Source organism: Talaromyces marneffei, chromosome 5 (genome assembly GCF_009556855.1).
Source record: "Talaromyces marneffei chromosome 5, complete sequence".
Lineage (NCBI taxonomy): Eukaryota > Fungi > Ascomycota > Eurotiomycetes > Eurotiales > Trichocomaceae > Talaromyces > Talaromyces marneffei.
This window is the reverse complement of record NC_072352.1, coordinates 195,387-218,430: the sequence shown is the minus strand read 5'-3', so window position 1 is coordinate 218,430 and position 23,044 is coordinate 195,387. Positions and strand designations below refer to the sequence as shown.

The 23,044-nt window shown below is 47.1% G+C and overlaps 6 protein-coding genes across 6 annotated transcripts; 3 read left to right on the top strand and 3 right to left on the bottom strand.

Moving 5' to 3' along the window:
• Window positions 1-31: 31 nt before the first annotated feature.
• EYB26_006396 (uncharacterized protein) lies at window positions 32-1,309 on the bottom strand (the record flags this gene model as incomplete). Its single annotated transcript, XM_054265672.1, has 2 exons — window positions 366-388; window positions 460-1,309. The coding sequence occupies 2 exons, from the start codon at window positions 1,307-1,309 to the stop codon at window positions 366-368; spliced, it is 873 nt and encodes a 290-aa protein (XP_054121647.1).
• Window positions 1,310-3,236: 1,927 nt separating this feature from the next.
• Window positions 3,237-3,542, top strand: EYB26_006395 (uncharacterized protein; the record flags this gene model as incomplete). Its single annotated transcript, XM_054265671.1, has 1 exon — window positions 3,237-3,542. The coding sequence occupies one exon, from the start codon at window positions 3,237-3,239 to the stop codon at window positions 3,540-3,542; it is 306 nt and encodes a 101-aa protein (XP_054121646.1).
• Window positions 3,543-4,213: 671 nt separating this feature from the next.
• EYB26_006394 (uncharacterized protein) lies at window positions 4,214-5,739 on the top strand (the record flags this gene model as incomplete). Its single annotated transcript, XM_054265670.1, has 3 exons — window positions 4,214-4,592; window positions 4,663-4,750; window positions 4,806-5,739. The coding sequence occupies 3 exons, from the start codon at window positions 4,214-4,216 to the stop codon at window positions 5,737-5,739; spliced, it is 1,401 nt and encodes a 466-aa protein (XP_054121645.1).
• A 9,863-nt stretch (window positions 5,740-15,602) lies between these two features.
• Window positions 15,603-17,849, bottom strand: EYB26_006393 (uncharacterized protein; the record flags this gene model as incomplete). Its single annotated transcript, XM_054265669.1, has 1 exon — window positions 15,603-17,849. The coding sequence occupies one exon, from the start codon at window positions 17,847-17,849 to the stop codon at window positions 15,603-15,605; it is 2,247 nt and encodes a 748-aa protein (XP_054121644.1).
• A 902-nt stretch (window positions 17,850-18,751) lies between these two features.
• On the bottom strand, window positions 18,752-20,182 carry EYB26_006392 (uncharacterized protein; the record flags this gene model as incomplete). Its single annotated transcript, XM_054265668.1, has 1 exon — window positions 18,752-20,182. One exon carries the CDS (start codon window positions 20,180-20,182, stop codon window positions 18,752-18,754), a length of 1,431 nt encoding a protein of 476 aa, XP_054121643.1.
• A 955-nt stretch (window positions 20,183-21,137) lies between these two features.
• On the top strand, window positions 21,138-22,955 carry EYB26_006391 (uncharacterized protein; the record flags this gene model as incomplete). Its single annotated transcript, XM_054265667.1, has 6 exons — window positions 21,138-21,206; window positions 21,290-21,431; window positions 21,480-21,865; window positions 21,919-22,544; window positions 22,600-22,676; window positions 22,777-22,955. The coding sequence occupies 6 exons, from the start codon at window positions 21,138-21,140 to the stop codon at window positions 22,953-22,955; spliced, it is 1,479 nt and encodes a 492-aa protein (XP_054121642.1).
• Between the last annotated feature and the right edge of the window lie 89 nt (window positions 22,956-23,044).

Sequence of the window (23,044 nt, the reverse complement as noted above, 5' to 3'; positions counted from 1 at the left end):
TCTCCGAGATTGCTAGGAATCACACACTGGATTAATAATTAGGAACTAATAGGTAAACATCTTTCCATCCCGACCTGTCGTTGCTGAGCATCCCCAGCCCAAATTCCGTTTCGTCCGTCGATGACACCAGTTTGCAGTCATCGGAAAATGCCTCTAGTAGGATTCCAATTAGCAGACCTATAAGTCGAGGTCCGAACGTTGGCTTTGCAGGGCATTCAAAAGGCTTCGAACCAAAGGCTAGGAAAGCTTCTTTTTGCGTCTTTGTCACTTTCTTCCAGCGGAAAGGGTTGAATCTCTTAGCTCTCTGCCCCCAGATAATCTCTGAGTGATGGCATGCTTCGATGTCGGCAGCAAGCTTCCTAGGTTCAGTGGAACTCGCGTCTTGCCACTGTCGATAAACCCTTTTCGTTGGTGGATACAGACGGAGTGTTTCTTTGACCAGATGACTTACGGAAATACCGTCTGGCGTAAAAGTTTTATTGAAGGATTTTGCTGTAGGGTTTTTATAGTACTCAATAACGGCTTCCCTCCAGGTTGGATGCTCCTTGCCTGTCTTGTATGCAACCTCGATGAAACCTCGCAAGACGACTCTCCACATAGTCTCGAAGCCAGGCAATATGAAGTTCAACGGGTTTTGGCGCGGGTTTGATAGATTCGTCAGTGGTAGAACATCTCTGAGTGCATCGCGTAGGACTTCATTGTCTTTGATATCAATAAAATGATCCCCAGATTTTGACTTCATCCAAGTCTCATTGATTGCCCCTGCCAGTGTAGTAAATGCTTCCAATGGAATAGCCTGCAGTTTAGTTTCATTTTCGATAAAGAAGAATGTTTTTAGAACAGCGTAAAGGGTTAAGGCTTGGGTTAGAGGCTGGAGCTCAACTTGAAAATTATACGATTCGCACTCATCCCGAGCTTCTTCTCTCCAACGCCACAGCGCATTTTCAGAGCTTGAAGCGATTTTAACCCAATGTGCAGCCGAAATACCGAGTAGATCCCTAGACCTCTGGACGAAATCGTTCGCATAGTTGGTGTCAGCCGTTGTAAAGGCATTCTCTATACCGAATTTGCGTAGTAAATGTTCGTTCGCTAGACATCTAGCCTCAAGCGGCTCAAGTTGATTTTGTTTTCTACCAGGAATCTGCTTGGCCGCAATGAGGGCGCGAATTTCACCTGGGGTATCATAATTTGTCTTGTTCCTATGTCTTTCGGCAACGATGAACTCGACATGTTTACGCGCCAGAAGGGCACATGAGAACACGAGGGCGACCAACGAGGCAAGAAAAGAAGCCTCAGTGTATGATAACATCCTGCTATCGTATCAGAGAAAGTCTGGATGAGTATTATAATGGAATGTTGGAGAATTTCTAGTTGAAGTTGAAACAAGCAAGGTAACAGTGTTGATGAGATATTTTTGGGAAATGAACTTTCAATCTTTTCAGTCCTGTATTTATATCCAGACCAAGGGAGAGATTAGAAATAATCTTTTTTTTTTTGACTGGGAAGATCCTTTAAATTGCTTCTGTGGTGTGAATGTCTCTGTTGTGAGATGAATATAGATATGTCGGCATGCTTTACCTTGGTAGGCTTAGTCCATAGTTGGGTGTAGTGAAGTACAAGGTGTATATCAAAGAACTATCACCACTTTCACAAATTTCATTTATGTAGCAATGCTACCCTTTATTTTTAAAAGTTCAAGCTTTAAATATTAGCAGTGACATGATACTAATTATTCTGGCTGGAACATTTCTATGCACATGATATAACAGAATACTCTCGTCTATTACTGCCTACCTAATTGGGATACATACAGGGGTTGAGGTGGTAAGTTAGTTAATCCTCCTAGAGGAGTCAAGCATTGCCCCCAATTATTTCTACCGCTCTGACAGGCGATATTATTAGAAATATTCGACTCTTCTTACTTTTGAATTTTATCATCCACATAGTTCAAAAGGTCTTTCAATCTTCATTGAGCACAGGGCGCTTTTTCTGATCACCAACCTTGTCTCAACCCAAATTCGGTCTCGATATACTTTCCTGGGCAATCCTCTTTTTTGATTACCCAGATATGAAGCCTCGCGATCCTACAGAAGTACCGATAGCAGAATCTTCTCCGGATTTTATGCCACAACGCAAACTCCTTATGGTGGGGATGAGCGCTAAGACGTATCACATAGGAAATATAGTGAGGAAGGAACTTCATGTACTTCCTGATGATCCTAGAATTATAAAGCAGAACATCGAAGCATGCCGCACTAAAGCTGATGTCTACCGTATTCTAGGACCGAATCGTCTTGTTGCAACGTGTTTATCTATTAGTCCTAGTATGGATTTTATCGACCTAAAATGCTATCAAAACGGCAACCTAAAGCAATACGTCTACCGCAATCGGGCACATATCACAGAGACAGATCAGAAGCGTTGGGCCCCTCAAATGATTGAAAGCATTGCATATATCTATTCGAAAGGTATTAGACATTCTTATATCAGACTAGATCAATGGCATGTAGATAGAGCTCTGAATGTTCGGATCAGTTATTTCAACGCATCAGGATTCGATTGTCAGCCTAGTCTAGGGCTTGAGGCAAAACCCGCTGTAGGGATGGAAAATGGTAGTCATTGTCTGCCTAGGGATATAGAGGCAGATAGCACAGTTCGGTCAGATCTTTCTGCCCTGGGGTCATCACTATATGAACTTCTAGCCAGTCAAAGTCCCTACAAACGGCTGAGTGATAAAGATATCGAGTTATTATATCGAAAGGAGGACATCCCATGTGCTAAGGGACTTTTACTCGGAGATACTATTAAAGGCTGCTGGAAGGAAGATTTTCAATAAGCTGAAGATATTCTAACGATATTGAAGCAGTGGTAAAATACATTCAAACTCTTCAAATACAAAAATAAGCTTTACTCCCTTCACTTGGCGGCTAGTATGCCATGCCTAGTGTAGTCATTGCTGCTCCCACAGCCACAAGCGCCTATTACACAACTGCTACTCCGTCGCAGCCGACGCCATCCGGCACGACAGCAGGCTGTGGTATTTTCTACAATGTAGTAGCTGGTGATGACTGCCAAGTAGTCTGTCTAAAGAATGGGATTACTTTCCCTCAGTTCCAAGCACTGAATCCAGAGGTATTTGCCCTTGCTCTGCTCTAAAAAATGGGATGTGCCCACCGAGAGACTGACTTATTCCATATGATAGATTGATAGCAACTGCACCAATCTTTGGCTTAACTATGCCTACTGCGTCGCTAATGTCACAACGGGCCCGATCTCTACTGATGGCACCTGTGGTCCCAATAGTCCCAGCGGAGCCACATGCGTGGGATCCATATTTGGAGACTGCTGCAATAACGCAGGCCAATGCGGCAATGGCACTGGATACTGTTACTACGGTAACTGCTCCTCTGGACCTTGCCTTAACCAGACTTCTCCAGATGGCAGCTGTCGGCCTGCAAACAACTACTACGACTGCGCGTCGGGATACTGCTGCAGTACGTCAGGGTATTGCGGAAACACCTCTGATTACTGCGGGCCAGTAAATTGCTATAATGGTGCTTGTGATCCAGACAACGGCGGTCCTAGTCTAGATGGAAGCTGTGGACCTACTTTCGCCGGTAATAAGACCTGCACAGGCACTCAATTTGGTGAATGCTGTTCCATTTACGGATACTGTGGTAATGGAACGGCGTTTTGTGGTGCAGGAAATTGCTATTCTGGGGCATGTCTGTAGTTATGGTCTTGCTTTGAATCTGGCTGTGTTATATTTCGATAGATGAAAATTGATAATACCCAACCAAGAATAAGCCCAGCGAACTGGTAGATCATTCTCTGAGCACTGATTGACTACTGTGTACTGTACGGCTGCAAAGAACAGCTAGCACATGAGAAAGAACCATCAGAAACAGAGCATTCTGCTTGGACGTGGGATTCGTCATTCTCTTCGCAATTTCGCGAGCAGTGCAAGACTAAACGTCGTTGGAAAGCCCAGTCTATGCAGCTGTCTTCGCTGTGGTTTTGCTAGAGATGACTTTGACATTGCACAAGGATGAGATAATCTGCAGGCAGCAGAAAGAATCATCTTTTCCTGCTCAAGCCATGCAATGAGATGGTGTAAGTACGTAGTAGTCATTGTGAAAGCAAGGCTTGGTGGAGAGCTAATCCCGCACTAGTACCTACCGCCATAACGTTACATCCATGGATAGCCATCACCATGTCTAGCAACAATCCCTCACAACTGCCTCTGCAAATGGCGACGCCGGATTTTGACCCATATATCTGTGCTTCTCTCCATAACAAAATCGTCTCCTTCCTCACCGCGCAGGCTCCAGCACACAACAATCGGATTGTACATAATTTTTTCGATGCATACGGAGATGAGGCCAATGCAATCCGTGACCGTTTATCTGGACCGTTGATCACCTTTCTTGAAAACATTGATATCATGATTAGCAACGACCCTGGATCCTCGCCGGTGATGAATTTTGCGCCTCATCTCTGTATGCCGAACCCAAATGAGTTCTGGGCGTTTAATGAAGGGTTACCCGATCTGTCTGGCGAAGAGCATGAGCATTGGGTGGTACTTTATTTGGGTAATGCATTTCTATCCATATCTACCTAGGTAGGTACTTCACGAAGATACAAACTCTAATGATCTGAAAGCCACGGAGCAGGAACTCGGCATCTCTGTGGATCTAGATACTCATCTCTGCACCTGGCAAAGAGAGGTGATGCCTTGGATGCGTACTTGGTGAGCTGAAAGACATTGAATTGAAGAAAAAAGAAAGTAGTTTAATATAAACCAGGTACCCGCTCCAAACAGCCCTTCAACTCTGGCTCAATCTCTACGAATCTGGCAAATTCCAATCTAGTGTCGGGCTCGAAGCTATATCCGACACCGCGTACTACAGACGATATATCGCTGCTGATCTTACCAGAGATCTCGAAGCATATCATAATCTCCTAGTGGCTATTCAAGATCGATCTCCAGGGAGTACTGCTAGTATAAGCGATGAACCCGGTTTTGTTGATGAAGAAACCCTGGATAGATTCCGCATCTCGGGATTCTTACGTGATTTTCTTCTCAATGCCCGTCGACCAAGCTTCACGTATATTGCCCCAGGCTTGCAGATCCCCTCTGCCACCTGGCTCCAGAAGACTCTGGATGCGGACCGGGGCAGTGAACGGTATAACTTTGTTCGACGAGACGGCAAGGTTCTCCGGGATAACGAGCCTTGGGAACCAGACTGGATGCAACGAGGATCATCATCGAATTGGGTCGGCGAGCCACTGCCTCTATTCCCAGGTCCAAAGATAGAGTCTGTCTCGGCGGCGTTTGAGCGAGAGAATGTCAAGTTCCTTGTCAACAAAATTAGTGGCCTGTATAGTTGGCCAGACCTAATATCTCAAGACGCCATGCGATTGATCCTGCCTAATCCCATCGGTGATAATGGTTGGGTTCGTGATGGGAATCCGGATGCGATGACAGATGCAGATACTGAAGAGGTACCAGAGAGTCTGGTAAATAATGATTCACTGTATCAGTATGGATGGTGTCCATTCCTTCCAAGCCATGGTCCGCATTTGTCAACGATTTTGGACAATTGGAGACAATTAGTTGAGGGCGGCGAGTGGTCGGTTGGATCGGATGGTGTGGAAGGTGGTATTGAGGTTTTTAGAGACGCCGATACTGAGGAACATGCTATCAGCTATCGTCTGACAGCTTGTTTTGATGGCTAAAGAATCCGGTTTTGTCGTTTCCCAGCGTCGACTCAAGGTGCTTTTACCTACAAGATGCCAGGCCCGGGACATTGGGTTAAGCTAGTACTAATTTCACCATTGCTTGTAGTGATAGAAGTAAAATAGAGTAACCTAAGTTGAATGTCCACCAGTCGCAGAGTCAACGAAGCGCCCAAGGTACGGCATACTATATTTGAATAGGCGACAAAATGTATTTTATACAAAAATTACATAGCCACAACACACGCTAGCCGTCATGTACGCATAGTTTTAATTGGCTGAATGACTTAGGGACTCACATATGCCTGATCCTGATTCCGACAACTACCATGGCCTATAATCAACCTTACCAATTTTATATTTTTGCATATTCTGCACGGCGTACATTCATATTCTTCTCCACTCCGTTTGAGTAAGTATAGCTTCCATAACTCTCACACAATAGCATATATTAATATTACTACAGGATTGTAAGGGCTGATTCCATCGCGAGATCGAAAGAGCCAATCCGAACGAGTGTAGGATTGATGTCTAAGGCAGAAGCACGGAAGCCCTATATCATGCGGCAAGCGCGTGATCCCACTAACCCTACTGCAAGGTGCCGGTTAGGCATCGAATTGTTGGAAGCCTGCTAATATGACCGAGGCTAATCTCAAAACGGTCAGGACTTTCAGCCAATAAGAGGCTGTAAAATGTATATTAGCATCTTGGCAAATACCCACGATAAAGGGGAAAGAACGAGTAAAAAAAAGGGCGACGTGGGGGCCCAACATAGTCAACAACAAGGACACATCGACTCACATATCAATTTTGTATGGTAACCTATGTTACCCGTTTACTAGCATATACGTGGATTCCAACAATTAAGAGTCTGATACCTTTATCGAGAAAAATTGAGGTTATTGACACGGGATTCATTGAACGACATGTTATCTAAGCAGATCAGCAAACCTGCCACCGAGCAGACCCTCACCGGCCCTAACGACTGGGAAAGATGGGAAAAGATATTCCTTTCCAAGATAGAGCAGAAGGATCTTATGGGATATCTCACCGGAGAAAGGGAACTGCCTACGAGGCCCGAGATGACGGTGATACCACCAACTCCCCCGTCAATCGAAGCATTGCGAGAAAGGAATCGTACCACAAATCGAGACCGAGAACGAAGCACACAGACCGAAGGAGACCAGGCTTCACAGGATGAAGCTATTTCCACCGGTCCAGCAACCTCAGCGGAGAAAGCAGCTCTCAAGCTATGGAAGGATGAATATTCGCTAGAGCTATCTCACTTCAACACGCTGATGACGTATTACCGAACGCAAGAGAGCCGATATGAAGCCGAACGGAAGAAAATTGACGACATTATACAATGGATGCAGACGTCGGTTAGTAACGATATCAAGGATGCGTGCTTCGGGGTAGGGATAGACGTACGAACCGGATATCAAAACTTGAAGCAATTCTTTGGACGTACGGCCATGACGATTGCTCATCAAATAGGACAAGAATATAGAATGCATATGAAGGAATTTCAAACCTGGCCAAAGGATATCAATTCTTGGGTAACCTAGTGGATGTCTATCATGCAACGTGGAAAGCAATATAACCTCACATTTGCGAAGGATGTAGTCAATTGGACTAAGGATTTCTTTGACGCCTTTTATAAAGCTGATCCGGCGTGGGTAACCGTGCTACGAACAACGTATAGCGACCGGATTGAAGCCGGGAATATCACATATAACGACTTCGCTAAGCAGGTGCAAGAGCAAGATCGCACCAGGCCCAAAGTGACAGCGAAGAGAGGCTTCCAACGAGGAGCCTTTAACGCAAATCAACAACAAGACGGCGCCTCGGACGAAGATAATAACAACGAGAACGAGAATAACACCCGCAGCGAGAGCTACAGAGGAAAAAGGCCACCGAGGTGGTAATCGAGGAGGAAAACGAGGCAACAAGAACTATCAACCAGCTCGCGCAAGCAGCGGTCCTGCTTGTATCGGATGCGGTATGACGCATCCTGTTGTTCACTGCTTCTATCTCTTTCCTTTCCTCGCTCCAAAAGGGTGGATACCGAACGAGACGAGGGCAGCCATTGTCGAAAGGAATATGCGAGATAAAAGGATTTGTGAAGAAGTTGAAGATTTACGGAAGAAATTCGCGTCAACTCAATTCCAGATCGTTGAGCGAAGAAGCAAGGAAAGCAAGGAAGAAGAATCGCTTATATGACTCGATCGAGAAGTCGGGCATCTTGACGAAGATAAAGCTAGCTTTTATATATCAACAACGGCCTCATTTACTGCTACAAGCTACGTTTTACACTGGTCAACTATCCTCGACTCCGGTTCTACAATTCACGTTTTCCACGATATCAACCGCTTCGAGAAATATCGAAAAGCGAGACCCGGCGACTATCTCTTAGCCGGTAATTCGAAGGTAAGAATTGAAGGCTACGGTGAGGTGGTTATACACCTAAAAGGCCCAAATGAGAAGAGCAGTCCGATACGGTTATATAACGTTGCTTATTGCAAAGATTTTGCAACCAACCTGGTGTCCATGCAGTCGCTTTGGAAGATGGGATATTATTGGGATCAACGCCCAACACACAACTGCATACGCAGAAACGACGGCCGATTCGTGGGCTCAATTCAGCCCCGGTATGGCCAATTCGTACTTGAATATAGGAAAGAAAGGGCGCGTGGTACAGTGTTGAGCGCACACAAAGAATCAAACTCTTGGACCCCGAGGCCTCCACGTAAAGCAGATATCCAACGCTGGCACCTACGGCTCGGTCACCCAGGACCTCAGGCCCTTGAGCACCTCTCCAGCGCATCTCGAGGAGTGCGAGTAACGGGCATATCACCGAAGTCAAATCTTACAAAAGGAGAAGGTATAAAAACGGTCGAATGCGATGCCTGCGCTACCGCCAAGATGAAGCGTCAAATCAGACGAGAGCCCCGAGAAAAGCCTAGTAAACCCGGTGAACGTTTAGCAATCGATTTCCACGATTTTGAAAGCAGCACCTCTGGATATAGCTCTACAATGCTCGTTACGGATCGTTACTCGGGATACATTTGGGATTATAACCTCACGGACCGCACCGGCGAGACAATCAGGGCAGCTCTTGCAGATTTGTTGCCAAAACTAGACGCCCAATATGGGTTAGTCCCATGGGTTATTGAGTGCGATAATGAGATATATATGAACCGACCGCTAGTGAAGGAATATCTCGAAAGCTTCTTTATACGACTTGAGCCTTCACCTCCGTATACACAAGCATTAAACGGCGCAGCTGAACGCTCAGGGGGTGTAATCAAGGATAAAGGAAGAAGCATGGCTGCAAGTGGAAAAATTCCTCACGATTTGTGGCCAGAAATCAATCGCGCTGCAGTCTATCTTTTCAATCGCACCCCAAGGTACGAATCGAACTGGAAAACGCCATACGAGGTTTTTCACACCTATCTTGCGCTTCAAAATGGCAAAGTTTTTGAAGATATGAAGCCAAATCAAGCACATCTGAGAGTCTACGGTTGCAAGGCCTATTCGCTTACAACAAAATATATGAAGAAAGAAAAGAGGCTTCAAAGATATCACCCCAAGGCCTGGATAGGCTATCTAGTTGGATATGACTCTACGAATATCTTCCGGATATGGAACCCGAAACTAGGAGTCGTCGTCAGTGCGCGTGACGTTATTTTCAACGAAGATGAAGTTTTTGATGGAAATTTGGATAAGCTTCGCAATGACCTTGCTACCACTACAATTGATGAGATTGCTGAATTACTTAATAGTGTCCATATTCAAAATGATAAGCTTCAAAGTGCTACGGTTGGAGGACCTTCCTGGACGCAGGAAGACGAGCCCAACTCGTATAACAATGAAGAGAGCCTCGAGCCCCGGTTAACCACTGGAGATGCCCAAAATGAGGATATCAACCTACGGGTTGAAGGAAGAGACCACCCGGTGCGCCGTCTGCAGCGGATATCGACGCCGAAGTCCCCTTCCAAGATAGAGCTCCCGAATCAGGTCAGAGCCTATCTCATGCTCCCGCTACAGGTTTGAGCCAAAATGAAGCTCCCGCTACAGGTCAGAGCGTATATAGAGCTCCCGAATCAGGTCAGAGCCTATCTCCAGCTCCCGCTACAGGTCAGAGCACAAATCTCGCTCCCGAATCAGGTCAGAGCTTAGAGAAGGATATTATTTATCCAACACCACCGGACTCACCTCCGGCGGTGCTTATGAGCGCTACGATACAGAATCCGGTTAAAGATGAATTGAATAGAATCAATTATCTTGATTCGGGCTGTAGAGAAGCCGTTGCGTGGGAAGCAGCGTTTACCGCAGGCACCTCTCACAAGATATACGGATCACTTAATGGAAAGCCCTTCAACCGTTCATCCTTGAGACGTGCCTTACGCTCGACAACTGGCTTACAGTCTTTCTTTATGGGTAAGAGGCCTGCAGCTAGTGCGCGTATAAAGGACGTTCTGGAAAGCGGAAAGGAGCTCATTAATTTACACCGGAATATGTTACCCGCGCCTCCAAAGGGGCATGGAGAGTTAAAAACTCATGAACTTGGAGCACTATTCTCAGAGGCTGAGAAGGAACACTTACGCAGCCACCAACCCACCAAATCGTGGTCAAAGGTGCCATATTCTTATGCAAAAGGAAGGCAGGTGCTTGACTGCATGTGGGTTTACGTTTACAAATTTGACAAGCATGGGAGGCTCCTTAAGTGCAAGGCGCGCCTAGTCGTACGTGGGGATCAACAAGTTGGCCTCAACCAAGGTGATACGTACGCTGCAACGCTTGCTGCAAGGTCATTCCGCACCTTTATGGCTATCGCCGCTCGCTTCGATTTGGAAATGGCTCAATATGATGCCGTGAATGCCTTCGTTCATGCCCCGATTCAAGAAACGGTATTTATGAGGATACCTCCGGGATATCGGCATCTTTACCCAGGAACGATTTTGAAGCTAAATAAAGCGCTATACGGCCTACGGACGTCGCCCTTACAATGGCAGAGAACGTTGACTGAGTCGTTACAAAAACTAGGCTTCAAATCCGTGCCTCATGAGCCGTGCTGCATGATAAAGAGTGGGATATTGATTTTCTTTTACGTGGACGATATCGTCCTCGCTTATAAGAAGGATAAAGAGAAAGAAGCGAGAAGCCTTATGAATAATTTGAAAAAGGAATACACCATTACTGGAGGAGAAGAGCTCCAATGGTTTTTAGGAATCCGCGTTATAAGAGACCGCGAGAAGAAGCTCATATGGCTAAGTCAAGCTTCATATATTGATAAGATTGCAAAGCTTGCTGACACGTTCCCAATTCATGATACACCAATGGCAAAAGATGAGCTTCTTCCCTATACAGGACGAGCAAGTCATGCTACTATTCACAGTTATCAACGCAAAGTCGGATCTCTAATGTACGCCGCCGTCAGTACGCGCCTCGATATTGCCTTCGCCGTATCCCGGTTATCTCGTTTCCTCACAAACCCGTCACCTACACACCACCGAGCCGCAGACCGAGTATTGTTATATCTCCAAAGCTACCGGAACCTTGCTCTTCAACTCGGGGGTGGGGATGGATTCGTGGTTGCTAGTGACGCCTCATTCGCCGATAATACCCTCGATCGCAAGAGCTCTCAGGCGTACGTGATGACGCTGTATGGAGGAATAACAGGGTGGCAAGCGAATAAACAAAATACGGTTACAACATCAACTACAGAGGCAGAATTGTTAGCGCTATCTCAGGCAGCAAAAGAAGGCATGTACGTTATGCACCTACTGAAGGAATTGGACGTCAAATTGGAGACCCCCCGACTGCATCTCGAATGCGATAATAAGCAGACAATAAGCCTCATTGAGAAGGATATCGTCACCCTGAAAACGAAGCTTCGCCACGTGGATATTCACCACCACTGGCTACGGGAACAATTCCAGGAAGGACGCGTAGAGCTCACCTACGTGCCTACAAAGAAGATGATTGCAAATGGCCTCACAAAGGCGCTACCGAAAGGAGAATTTGACGCGTTTTTGGAGCAGATAAAGATGACTGATATATCAAGATATCTCCACGAGCAAAAGGAGGATACGCAGGAAGTTGATATGGGCACCGTGCTCAATTGCTTGCAGATATGAGGCCTTTTCCAACACCGAAGCACTCTTTCCTTTATACGGTTTATCCCACTGGGTTTACATATCAAGGTTTTAACGAGGCTTCCAGGCACGTATTAGGCTTCACCAAAAAGATATCAATATCCACAAAAAAAGGATGCCCGTACGGAATATCAACTATATTTGAGGTATATGAGGCTATTCGCAGATATCTGGTCAGCCTGCCTGCGGTGCGGCTGAGGGGGTGTGTTGGAAGCCTGCTAATATGACCGAGGCTAATCTCAAAACGGTCAGGACTTTCAGCCAATAAGAGGCTGTAAAATGTATATTAGCATCTTGGCAAATACCCACGATAAAGGGGAAAGAACGAGTAAAAAAAAGGGCGACGTGGGGGCCCAACATAGTCAACAACAAGGACACATCGACTCACATATCAATTTTGTATGGTAACCTATGTTACCCGTTTACTAGCATATACGTGGATTCCAACACGAATCGCACATGTATATAAGAAGCGAAGATCCCCGCGAAGGTTCGAAGGAGGATCAAGCGATTATTCTCGTACAAATCCATACCATACTATTACTCTGTCTTATCCTATATCCTCGCTATCTAGTTCCCATAGTAATCGGCTCAGCAAGTGTTCTGTAGCCCATACCCACAATCGAACTATCGTTCACCCACCTCGTTACAAGGATCGGGTTTCAGTTTGTTCAAGGGGGGATTAGGGATAACATAAAGCGTTGTTTAAGATTCCTGTTAAGACATCACGTGACTACTAGTGATTCCGAAGCTAATATAGTTTACCCCTAAGTTAGATAGACTCTAGTTAAAAACAACAGAAGGGGAACGCTCCATTAAGAATCATCATCCCCCGAAGGGAAGCGTACAACTGATATATCTACTACTGCTCACGATCCTTGGCACCCGGCTCTTCACCAAGAGTTCCATTACAATTCCAAATTGTTATCGTTGCTTTAACTTACTAATAATTAATTCTCTACTTTTTTCTTTCGTCCTATAATTTCCTGCCTAATCATTGGTTAAATGCCTTTGTAATATCAAAATCTATAGTATTCAGTATCACAACTTAGACTAATAAACAAAATATCAGCCTTAAACGAAATATCTTATTGGCTAGTGAAGACTCTTGAAGACATACTAACATTTAGGAACACTCCTTAACGGTCATAAAGAGTCTCTAATAGTATCAACTAGTTGTAACGATGCTCATTCCTAACTAGCTAGGGTAGCCTGTTGACTGAGAAACTACGTATGAGGAAGGAAAGAAGAGAAATATCCACCACCGCTCGCTAACAGCCTTTTATACGCGCACTAAAGGACTCAGCGGTGCCTAATTAGGAAACCCTGAGGACAAAGAATAACTCTTGTTACGGCTTCTCAACTAGGGCTTAGGGTTCCGTCACGGGACCGCTGAGTCCTCTGTCCGCGTATCGCCAAGTCCGTCACACTAGTAATCAGAACCTAGAATTCCCCATTATACTCAAACCATTATTAGTGTCCTACGTTATACACCGAAATTGAACTCTATAAGCTTCATAGATAATATAAATGTAACGGAGCGAGGATATCAATGTAAAACCTATGGCATAGAAAACTAACAAGACGTGAGCTGAAGAAAAGAACTATCTAAAATGGGGATCAGGCCTCTATTTATGCCTGCGCAGGCTTGCTCCAGGGCATGATTTCTGACGGAGCAAGCCTGCAAATCCGTACAAAGATCTAACAACAAAAGCATACAATAAAGCAATAAACAAAGCTCTCCGTGAAGCTATTCCCAGGACGTGAAACTCAGAACAAAGATCCCCCGGGTATTCATTGGTGTCTTGAAACCTCACCGCTTTCGCCCACTTTGGAGTGTTAGCCTGGAACGGAGTTGGATCCGTGACAATAAACTTACTATGAACAAAGTAGTCTGAGGCTTAATATAGTCTTCTTATAAGTGCTAAGAGGTATCCCTGATTTAGAAGTCAAGATTAGTAAGAACACGCAGCATCTTTAACAATTTACGGACCTTAGAAGTCTTAGCGAGTCTCTGCGACTCTTTGGGAGTCTTCGGGAATCTTTATAAGTCTTTGAGAGTCTTTACAAGTCTTTGCACGAGTATGTGTTGGAAGCCTGATAGCCTGAGCGAGGCTAATCTCAAAATGGATAGGACTTCCAGCCAATAGGAGGCTATAAATGTATATTAGCGTCTTGGCAAGGACCCACAGGAAAAGGGGAAAAGAACGAGTAAAGAGGGCGACTTTGCAGCCCAACAGACAGTGAAGAATCACACATCAGCATATATATTAAATTTATATGGTAACCTATGTTACCTGATTACTAGACTATACGCGGATTCCAACAGCTTCCAACAGGAATCCAACAGTATGCCACTAACCCTAGCCCTAACCCCTAGGTCTTGGCACGCTTCAATAATAGGCGGTCAATGTTTCGACCAATCAAATTCACACGTGTATATAACATATGGCCGTGTGTCTTCGCTTTACTAGTTGTCAGAAAGTCACAGCCAATAGATTAGACGCTAGTCTACGGACACTAATGCACGATGGAACAAAAGTTTATCCGTAACCATAGGGTTAGGGTAACATAGCAGACATAGCGGAATACTTGTTGGAAGCCTGCTAATATGACCGAGGCTAATCTCAAAACGGTCAGGACTTTCAGCCAATAAGAGGCTGTAAAATGTATATTAGCATCTTGGCAAATACCCACGATAAAGGGGAAAGAACGAGTAAAAAAAGGGCGACGTGGGGGCCCAACATAGTCAACAACAAGGACACATCGACTCACATATCAATTTTGTATGGTAACTGTTGGAAGCCTGGTAATTAAGGCAGGCTAATCCTTTCTGGGATGCTGCTCAAGCAAGAATCTGGCCAATTAGAGAAGCTCAAATGTATACTAGTGCCTTGGCAGAGAGTAGCGATAAGGGGCCCACAACGAAGGGTATAAGCCCACGCCCACTCGTACATTGGTCAGAAAAACAACAACATGGACAGACATACAATTTTGTTAAGCAAGCTGTGTTACAAGGATAATACACAATACACGGATTCCGACAGTAACCTATGTTACCCGTTTACTAGCATATACGTGGATTCCAACAATACTAACGAAGTGACATGCTCGCTCGAACATATCACTCATATCAGTCTGCTAGGCAAATGATATGATCGCTATGTTAACGATGGAATATATAAGGACACTCATTTACCATGTATTTAGTTTTATTCTATCGTCTTGAATTAACTGTTTAACCTTGAGTATACTATTGCTCATAGATCTAGTTAACTAAGGCTATCTTGTTTATTACTTTGGCTACCTGCCCTTTCCTAAGCAGAATACCACCGAACCGCCGTTCAGTGACGAGTTTACTCCGATCTAGACGCTTGTGAAGCACCGGTTTACGACACTAGTGTAAAGCACATTTTGTCGCCTATTCAAATATAGTATGCCGTACCAGTGGGGGGCAACAAACATCAACATTAAACCTTCAAATGTTTACTACTTCAAAATATCCTAATTCCTTTACTTGCGCATATAATTTCTTCTTTGGAATCTTGCTGGGATATGTGTCCTGCTATTGTTTCATGTTCTGCTTAAGTTACATTCAACTACCACCAAGTTCGAAACAGCAAAACAACAAACTTTCTCATTACTGGCATAATCTCATCAGAATTATTATATAGTTTGCGTCAAATTGTCCACTATTCACATTTAAAGGCGGTGACTGGAAGTGGATTGCTTCTTCTTCAAGTCGAATCGATCCAAGTTCATGACCTTGTCCCAAGCAGCCACAAAGTCCTTGACGAACTTCTCCTGGCCATCAGAGCTACCGTACACCTCAGCAATAGCACGCAACTCAGCGTTGGAGCCAAAGACGAGATCGTTACGAGTAGCAGTCCATTTCTTGGCGCCAGTCTTGCGATCTGTGCCCTCGTAGAGGTCGACACCACCAATTGATTTCCATGCGGTGTTCATGTCCAAGAGGTTGACGAAGAAGTCGTTGGTCAACTTGCCTGGGCGCTGGGTGAAGACACCGTGAGCAGAGCCGTCGTAGTTTGTGTTGAGGACACGGAGACCGCCGATGAGAACGGCCAACTCGGGTGCACTGAGGGTCAAAAGCTGTGCCTTATCGATGAGCCACTCCTCAGCACGAACGCGAGAGGTGGATGAGCCGTAGTTACGGAAACCATCAGCAATGGGCTCCATGTCGCTGAAGGATTGGACGTCAGTCTGCTCTTGGGAAGCATCTGTGCGACCGGGAGTGAAGGGTACTGTGACGGCGTATCCGGCGTCGCGAGCAGCCTTCTCAACAGCGGCGACACCAGCGAGAACAATCAAGTCTGCAATAGACACCTTCTTGCCTCCAGACTGGGAGGTATTGAATTGTTTCTGTATGGCTTCAAGCACAGAAAGGGTCTCGCGCAACCAGGGTTGGTTGTTAACTGCCCACTCACGCTGAGGAGACAGGCGGATGCGAGCACCATTGGCACCGCCGCGCTTGTCGCTACCTCTGAACGTAGAAGCGGATGCCCAAGCAGTGGAAATCAAGCTGGATGGTTTGACACCCGAGGCCAAAATGCGCTGTTTCAAAGCCGACGCGTCTTCATTGCTAATGAGGGGGTGGTCGACAGCGGGAACGGGATCCTGCCAGGGTAGAACCTCTGCAGGCACTTCGGGACCAATGTAGAGAGCTCGTGGGCCAAGGTCACGGTGAAGTAACTTGAACCAGGCACGGGCAAACGCATCAGCAAACTGGTCAGGGTGCTCCAAGAAGCGACGAGAGATCTTCTCGTAGATAGGGTCATAGCGAAGGGAAAGATCGGTCGTGAGCATCATTGGCTTGCGCTTCTTGGATGGGTCAAATGCATCGGGGATGAAAGCCTCTGCATTTTTGGCGACCCACTGGTGGGCGCCGGCAGGACTCTTAGTGAGTTCCCAGTCGTAGCGGAAGAGGTACTCCAAGAATTGGTTACTCCATTTAGTAGGAGTCTTGGTCCAGGTAACTTCGAGACCGCTGGTTGTGGTATCAGGACCCTTGCCGCTTTTGAAGCTATTGGTCCAGCCTAAACCCTGTTGTGCCATGTCTGCAGCCTCTGGTTCCGGGCCGAGCTTGTCTGCTGGGCCAGCACCGTGTGTCTTACCGAAGGTGTGACCGCCGGCAATAAGGGCAACCGTCTCCTCGTCGTTCATGGCCATACGACCGAAGGTGGTGCGAATATCTTTGGCAGCGGCGATGGGGTCGGGGTTTCCATCAGGACCTTCGGGGTTGACATAGATCAAACCCATGTGGGCAGCGGCCAGTGGCTTGTCCAAGTCACGGTTGTGGATATCCTTGTGATCAGCCTTACCGCCGGAGTAGCGGACGTCATTGCCTAGCCAGGTGGTTTCCCCTCCCCAGTTGGCTGACTCATCCACTTCCCATGTGTCGGCACGACCGCCAGAGAAACCAAAGGTCTTGAAACCCATGGACTCAAGGGCGACGTTACCAGTGAGCAATAGGAGATCCGCCCACGAGATCTTGTTTCCGTATTTCTGCTTGATGGGCCACAACAAACGGCGGGCCTTGTCGAGACCGACATTGTCGGGCCAGCTGTTGAGAGGAGCAAAGCGCTGTTGGCCGCCGCCACCGCCGCCTCGACCGTCGGCGACTCGGTAGGTACCGGCACTATGCCAGGCCATACGAATAAAGAGACCACCATAGTGGCCAAAGTCAGCCGGCCACCAGTCCTGGGAGTCAGTCATCAGATCTTGAATATCCTTCTTGAGCGCAAAGTAATCTAGGCTGTTGAAGGCGGCGGCATAGTCAAATTCCTCGCCCAGAGGGTTGGAGACGGGGTTGTTTTGGCGGAGGATGTTAAGCTTCAAGCGGTCTGGCCACCAATCTTGGTTGCTGGTACCAGCACCGCCGACGTTGGCCTTCAACACATGCTGGTGAGCGGGACACTTGCTCTCAGCCATCTTGTTTGGTTTGCTTCAAATAAGATAGTTCAGACAGTGTGGGGGATTCGAGTACGATTTGCACAAGGCGTGAGTGAGGAGAGAAAGAGACAATTGACGGAGGGATTGGCAGTTAAATAAGCTTGGGGAGACGACTCTGGCAGGTGGGGGAGAGGAGAGGGGTGGCAAGTGCCAAGGTGGGAGGAGGGAGACGCCAACCGGAGTGACAAACACAGAGCGAGTCCGCCCTTGCCTCAGCGAACGCGTCAAATCACCTGACCCATCATCCATGGGCGATCCGCAGTGAATCGGGCCAATTGGGGTGGGCAATTGCAAACACGTATTGCCTGATTCATCCCCGTTTGAACGGCACCCATGGATGGGCAGGGGGATCGCCATGAAAAGCGGCATGCATTCCTGCTGTGACTGGCCGTGTTCTGCGCAACCCGTTATAGTAGTTGCGGATACTGCTTGTGGTGTTGTGTTGGCGTTGATCCGCCCTGGTGGGACCAGCCCAGACCGGCCGTGAGTTTCCCCGCATGCCGACGGAGTCAAAATATGTCGATTCTTGCGGGGTGAGGCGAGTCTGGTCCCCGCCCATTGACTAAGAGGACCTTACTCATGAACCGGGCCTAGACCGGCGGCATGACTAATCACCAGCCCGACCCGTACTCTAGACTCCCATTGGTCCGTTTCCGGAAGCGTGTTGCTTGCTAATCCTCTCCTTCCGCCTTTAGTTATAGAATCGTGGCGTCATCGACATCCCCAATTGCTTGTTCCGTATTGCATGGTTGGCTCTTAGCCTCTTACCTCCTCTTCGGAGTACCGGAGTGGGTGGACATCAGTGCTTGCTTAGCAACATGCTTTCAATTCTCTACGGCAACGAAACTCTATCAATGGACCCGACCGGTCAGTAGTACGTCCTACCGTGGCACCTCATCTAGGTTGATGCCTAATTCCTTCTCTAGCACGTGTTTGATCGACAGCATCACGTCTCGCACCTCCTCCGGGTCGTGGAACGCGGCATTGTACTCGCTGGACAACGTCAATTGGCCCTTCCACGTCCACGCGTATAGCATGGTCTGACGCGTAATCATACTGACTCCAAACGTGAATGTCGCGACGTCTACGGACTCGCCATATCTTCCTGCGAAATACTTTTCCACCACCCCGAGACTGTTAATGGAAATACCGCTGGGAGGACCGGGAGGGGGACGCGTGTTCCCATTGGTGCTCGGGGCTGTTGCCGGTGCCGGTGCCGGCATTGGCTTGAAAAGGGCGTCGGCATGGTACTTGTAGATCGGTCGCAAACACTCAATAAGCTTCGGGTCATATCGCGTTTTGTAATACTCGACCAGGTATGATGTTCGTTCGGCAAAGGTAGCGTGTCGAGGAACTCGGGGTGTGATACTGCCGGCATAGGTTTGCAATGCATGTCCATCCCCGTTGTAAGGTGGTTTGAGGTAGTTACGCAAGTTGACTGGCATGACAGTGACGTAATCGTTCTCTCGCGATTCGGGCAAGCCCATAGCAAAGACGGTCTCGGCAAGAGCCGCGTGAATAGCAGCCGTCACCGTGATATTGCGCGCCTTACATGCGGCAACCGCTTTCTGAGTACTTTCCGGGGTAAGGATAAGAGCCTCACGCTTCGGGCTTGCTGGAAGCGTCGTTGCATTTCCCTTGTAGGGCATGCCACCCATCTGAATGGCGTTTCGGTGATGCGCAGCAATGTGGTCGGCAGCCACTTTGTCCATCTCTGGGGTGGACACCTTGGGGGATCCTGCTGCATCTTCTAAGCTCGGTGAAATCTTGTTGATCTCATTAGCAGGTGGCACATCTGGCAACTCCTCTTTGGATGGATTGGCGAGGTGATGGAAAAAGCGGTCGGTGACCATCCATGATCCCATCGCATCGATGCGCCAGTGCGAGATGAAGAACAGAATCTCCGACGTTGCAGGGAGGTAGTACAGACTTGGTACCTCCTGCAGAGGCACGGCTTGAGAGATGACCTCATCTGCTGTCCTCTTTGTTTCTACAAAGAATGTCTCGTCTAACCATTTCTGCGTCGACTCGGCGTCGGGAGTCTTGTACATTTTCTTGAATCCGTCCTCCGGTGCCACGATCAGGCCGGGGAACTCATATCGAAGGGCTCTCCATGCCTGACGTAGAGCAACTTCCTTGTCGGCTGGTCCATTGTAACCAGGTCCGAAACTGAAGCGACAGATTGTGTGCAATCTCCAGTGCTCCCGTTGGAGCGGAGCAAATACAGTTGCGGTCTTGCGGTAGACAGTTTCTGCACCATCCAGGCTGGCTTCGTACACGCCTGGTGCTGTCTCAGTCCAAGTTGTTGCCATTTGTGTTTGTAGTAAATGTCCAATCTATTTGACCTGTCTTACTAACGGTTTAGGTTTCCTCAATCGAAGTGCGTTCTTTAGTAGTGGATCTGCAATTGTTAAAAGGCTAACCTACGATGACAGGCATGTACTATATATACTTTCATTATCGGCATTCAAATCCTAGCATTGAATTTACTGCGAATCGTTTATGTATATTTGCAGCCCCAATACTCGCGGGCGTTATCTCGTATATAGTAACGGTATTTGTAGTATGATTCGACACCAGGCACCAAGTCGCCTCAAGAAACTCCGGCCGAGGAATGGCCTATCTGTCTAAAATTGTATGCAACTGTACCAATCGCATGATGCTTCATCTGATTGGTTCACCATCATCAACCTCGTAGTGAACAGTAGTCACGAGTCAGCCCGTCACTCCCGCCCCTCTTAAATATTTTGTGCAACAGCCATACTGCCATACTCGTAGTACGTATGTAGATTTGACCCTTCTACTCTCAGCTTTCTTTATTCCGCCCCCGGCATTATTAAACCTCGGGCCATCTAACTTTACCTAACTTATGGAGATCAGTCGCAGTTAAAAGCGCCGTTATACCGACAACCCCTCTCCATCCAATCAGCCGCCCAAGGATACCGGCAAGCGGATGGTCCGTTCGGCTTCGGAGTAATTTTTAAATTTTGCAGACACCACACAAGACAGATTGATCGACAGAGCGACGAGACCCTCAAACAGTCGGTTTAAGCGAATAATGTCCCTATGTAGTATAAATGCACAAGCAGGTTACATTGTATGGGCTGGACCACAGGCAGCTGGTTGGCAATTCGAGTCTTGAATAGAGATCCTACTTTGTTTAAAATCCGCCAGAGCTGTCGCAAAATTCGTGTAGAGACACTTTCACGAGCGATCCTGCTTTATTAAAAGAGACAGATATAGGTACAAGCCAAGCAAACCATTCCTATGGCGCTCCTATCCGTGGGCTTGTCGCCCACGCTAGTTGTCTTGGGAGCGTTCTTGGTATATATTCTGGTGAGATTGCTGACGAACTCTAATCCTGAATACATCCAAGAAATCTTAATGAAGCCAAGACTGACGCCTCTTTTAATGAATAGCGCACGGTGTATTTGACGTACACGAATCCAATTGCTCGGCTCCCTGGCCCTGAGATCACCAAATGGACCAGCTGGTATGCGCAATATCAACTTATCAAGGGAACCCGGCCACGCTGGATTCAGAACCTACATCAAATCTATGGTCCGCCCAACCTCTGTTTTAGGATACACAGAAACTGACGAAATCTAGGCCCTGTCGTCCGTATTGGTCCCAATGAACTCGACTTTTCAGATGTCAGCGCAGCACGAGAAATTCACAAGGTCGGCGCTGGCTACTTGAAGTCAAACTGGTATCGTAAACTAGGATATCAGGGTTCCGAGACGTTGTTCAGCACAACTAACCCTAAATTCCATGCTGAGCGTCGTCGATTACTCTCTGGGCCGATCTCGGAGCAGAACCTGCTCAAGATGGAGCCTATTATCAACCAACGAATCTATATGACTATTGCCAGAATTGAGGAGGAAATTGACCAGACTGGTGCCGCGGATATTTTCAAGTGGTGGACTTTTATGGCTACGGACGTCATTGGGGAGTTGTCGTTTGGCGAATCATTCCGTATGTTGGAGCTTGGGAAGGTACATTGTTTACCCCCGGCATGATTGAAAACATCCATACTAACAGGGCCCAGAAAACGCAATATATTACCGACCTACAAAATGTGTCCCGCTTGATGGCCCTTCGCTCGGTCTTCCCATTCATTGAAATAATGTCCAAAATCTTTCCCTTGCCACTCTTCAAAAAAGCCACAGAAGCCGGCGCTCGTATCCGCAACTACGCTGATCAGTCTATCAAACGGTACAAAGGGATCATCGACCAGAACCCCATCGACCCTAAACCGACCCTCTTCACCAAGCTCTACAACCCCGGCCGAGACGGCAAGGAAGGTCTGACCGACCAAGAAATCGTCCGTGAAGCTGTGGGATATATTGCAGCCGGAAGTGACACAACCGCTGTGACGCTCACGTACCTTATCTTCGGTGTCTGCATCAACCCTGAGGTTCAGAAGAAGTTGGTGGCTGAGGTTGCTAATCTCCCAGATAACCTGCAGCATAAGGATGTGCAGGATTTGCCATACTTGAATGCTGTTTTGAACGAGACTCTTCGCTTATACCCCGCGACTCCTTCCCCCTTGCCGCGTGTAGTTCCTGCTCAGGGCGCTGAGTTGTCTGGCCATCTTATTCCGGGTGGTACTATCGTTTCGAGTCAGGCCTTTAGCTTGCACAGAAATGAATCTGCATTCCCGAACCCAGAAAGGTATGCTGTTTTCAAACTTTCTTGATTCTAATTACTAATATTTTTGCCATGACAGATTCCAGCCTGAACGCTGGTTCAACCCTAATCGAGAAATGAAAGATGCCTTCCTGCCATTCGGAGGTGGATCTCGCGGTAAGTGCGAATATTTCCTTGCCTAGCAACTATATCACCTAAGCCTTGAAGTTATTCCAAGGGCAAATTCAAGAATCTATATCTAATAATAGGATTCTAGTTTGCATTGGTATGCATCTCGCCAAAATCGAAATCCGTATGGGCGCTGCTCTCTTCTTCAAAAAGTTCCCCAACGCCCACATGTCGACTCGTGATAGTATGACACTGGAGGAAATGAACCCTTTGATGTACTTTATGGCTACTCCGAAAGGAATGCGGTGTTTAGTGGATGGGAATTGATCTGACTAAACGCTGGAAGGAAATGATGACTTAAAGCGTTTCATCTCACCTATGCGCATTGGCTGTGGTGAGGTAATATGGTTCTCGTT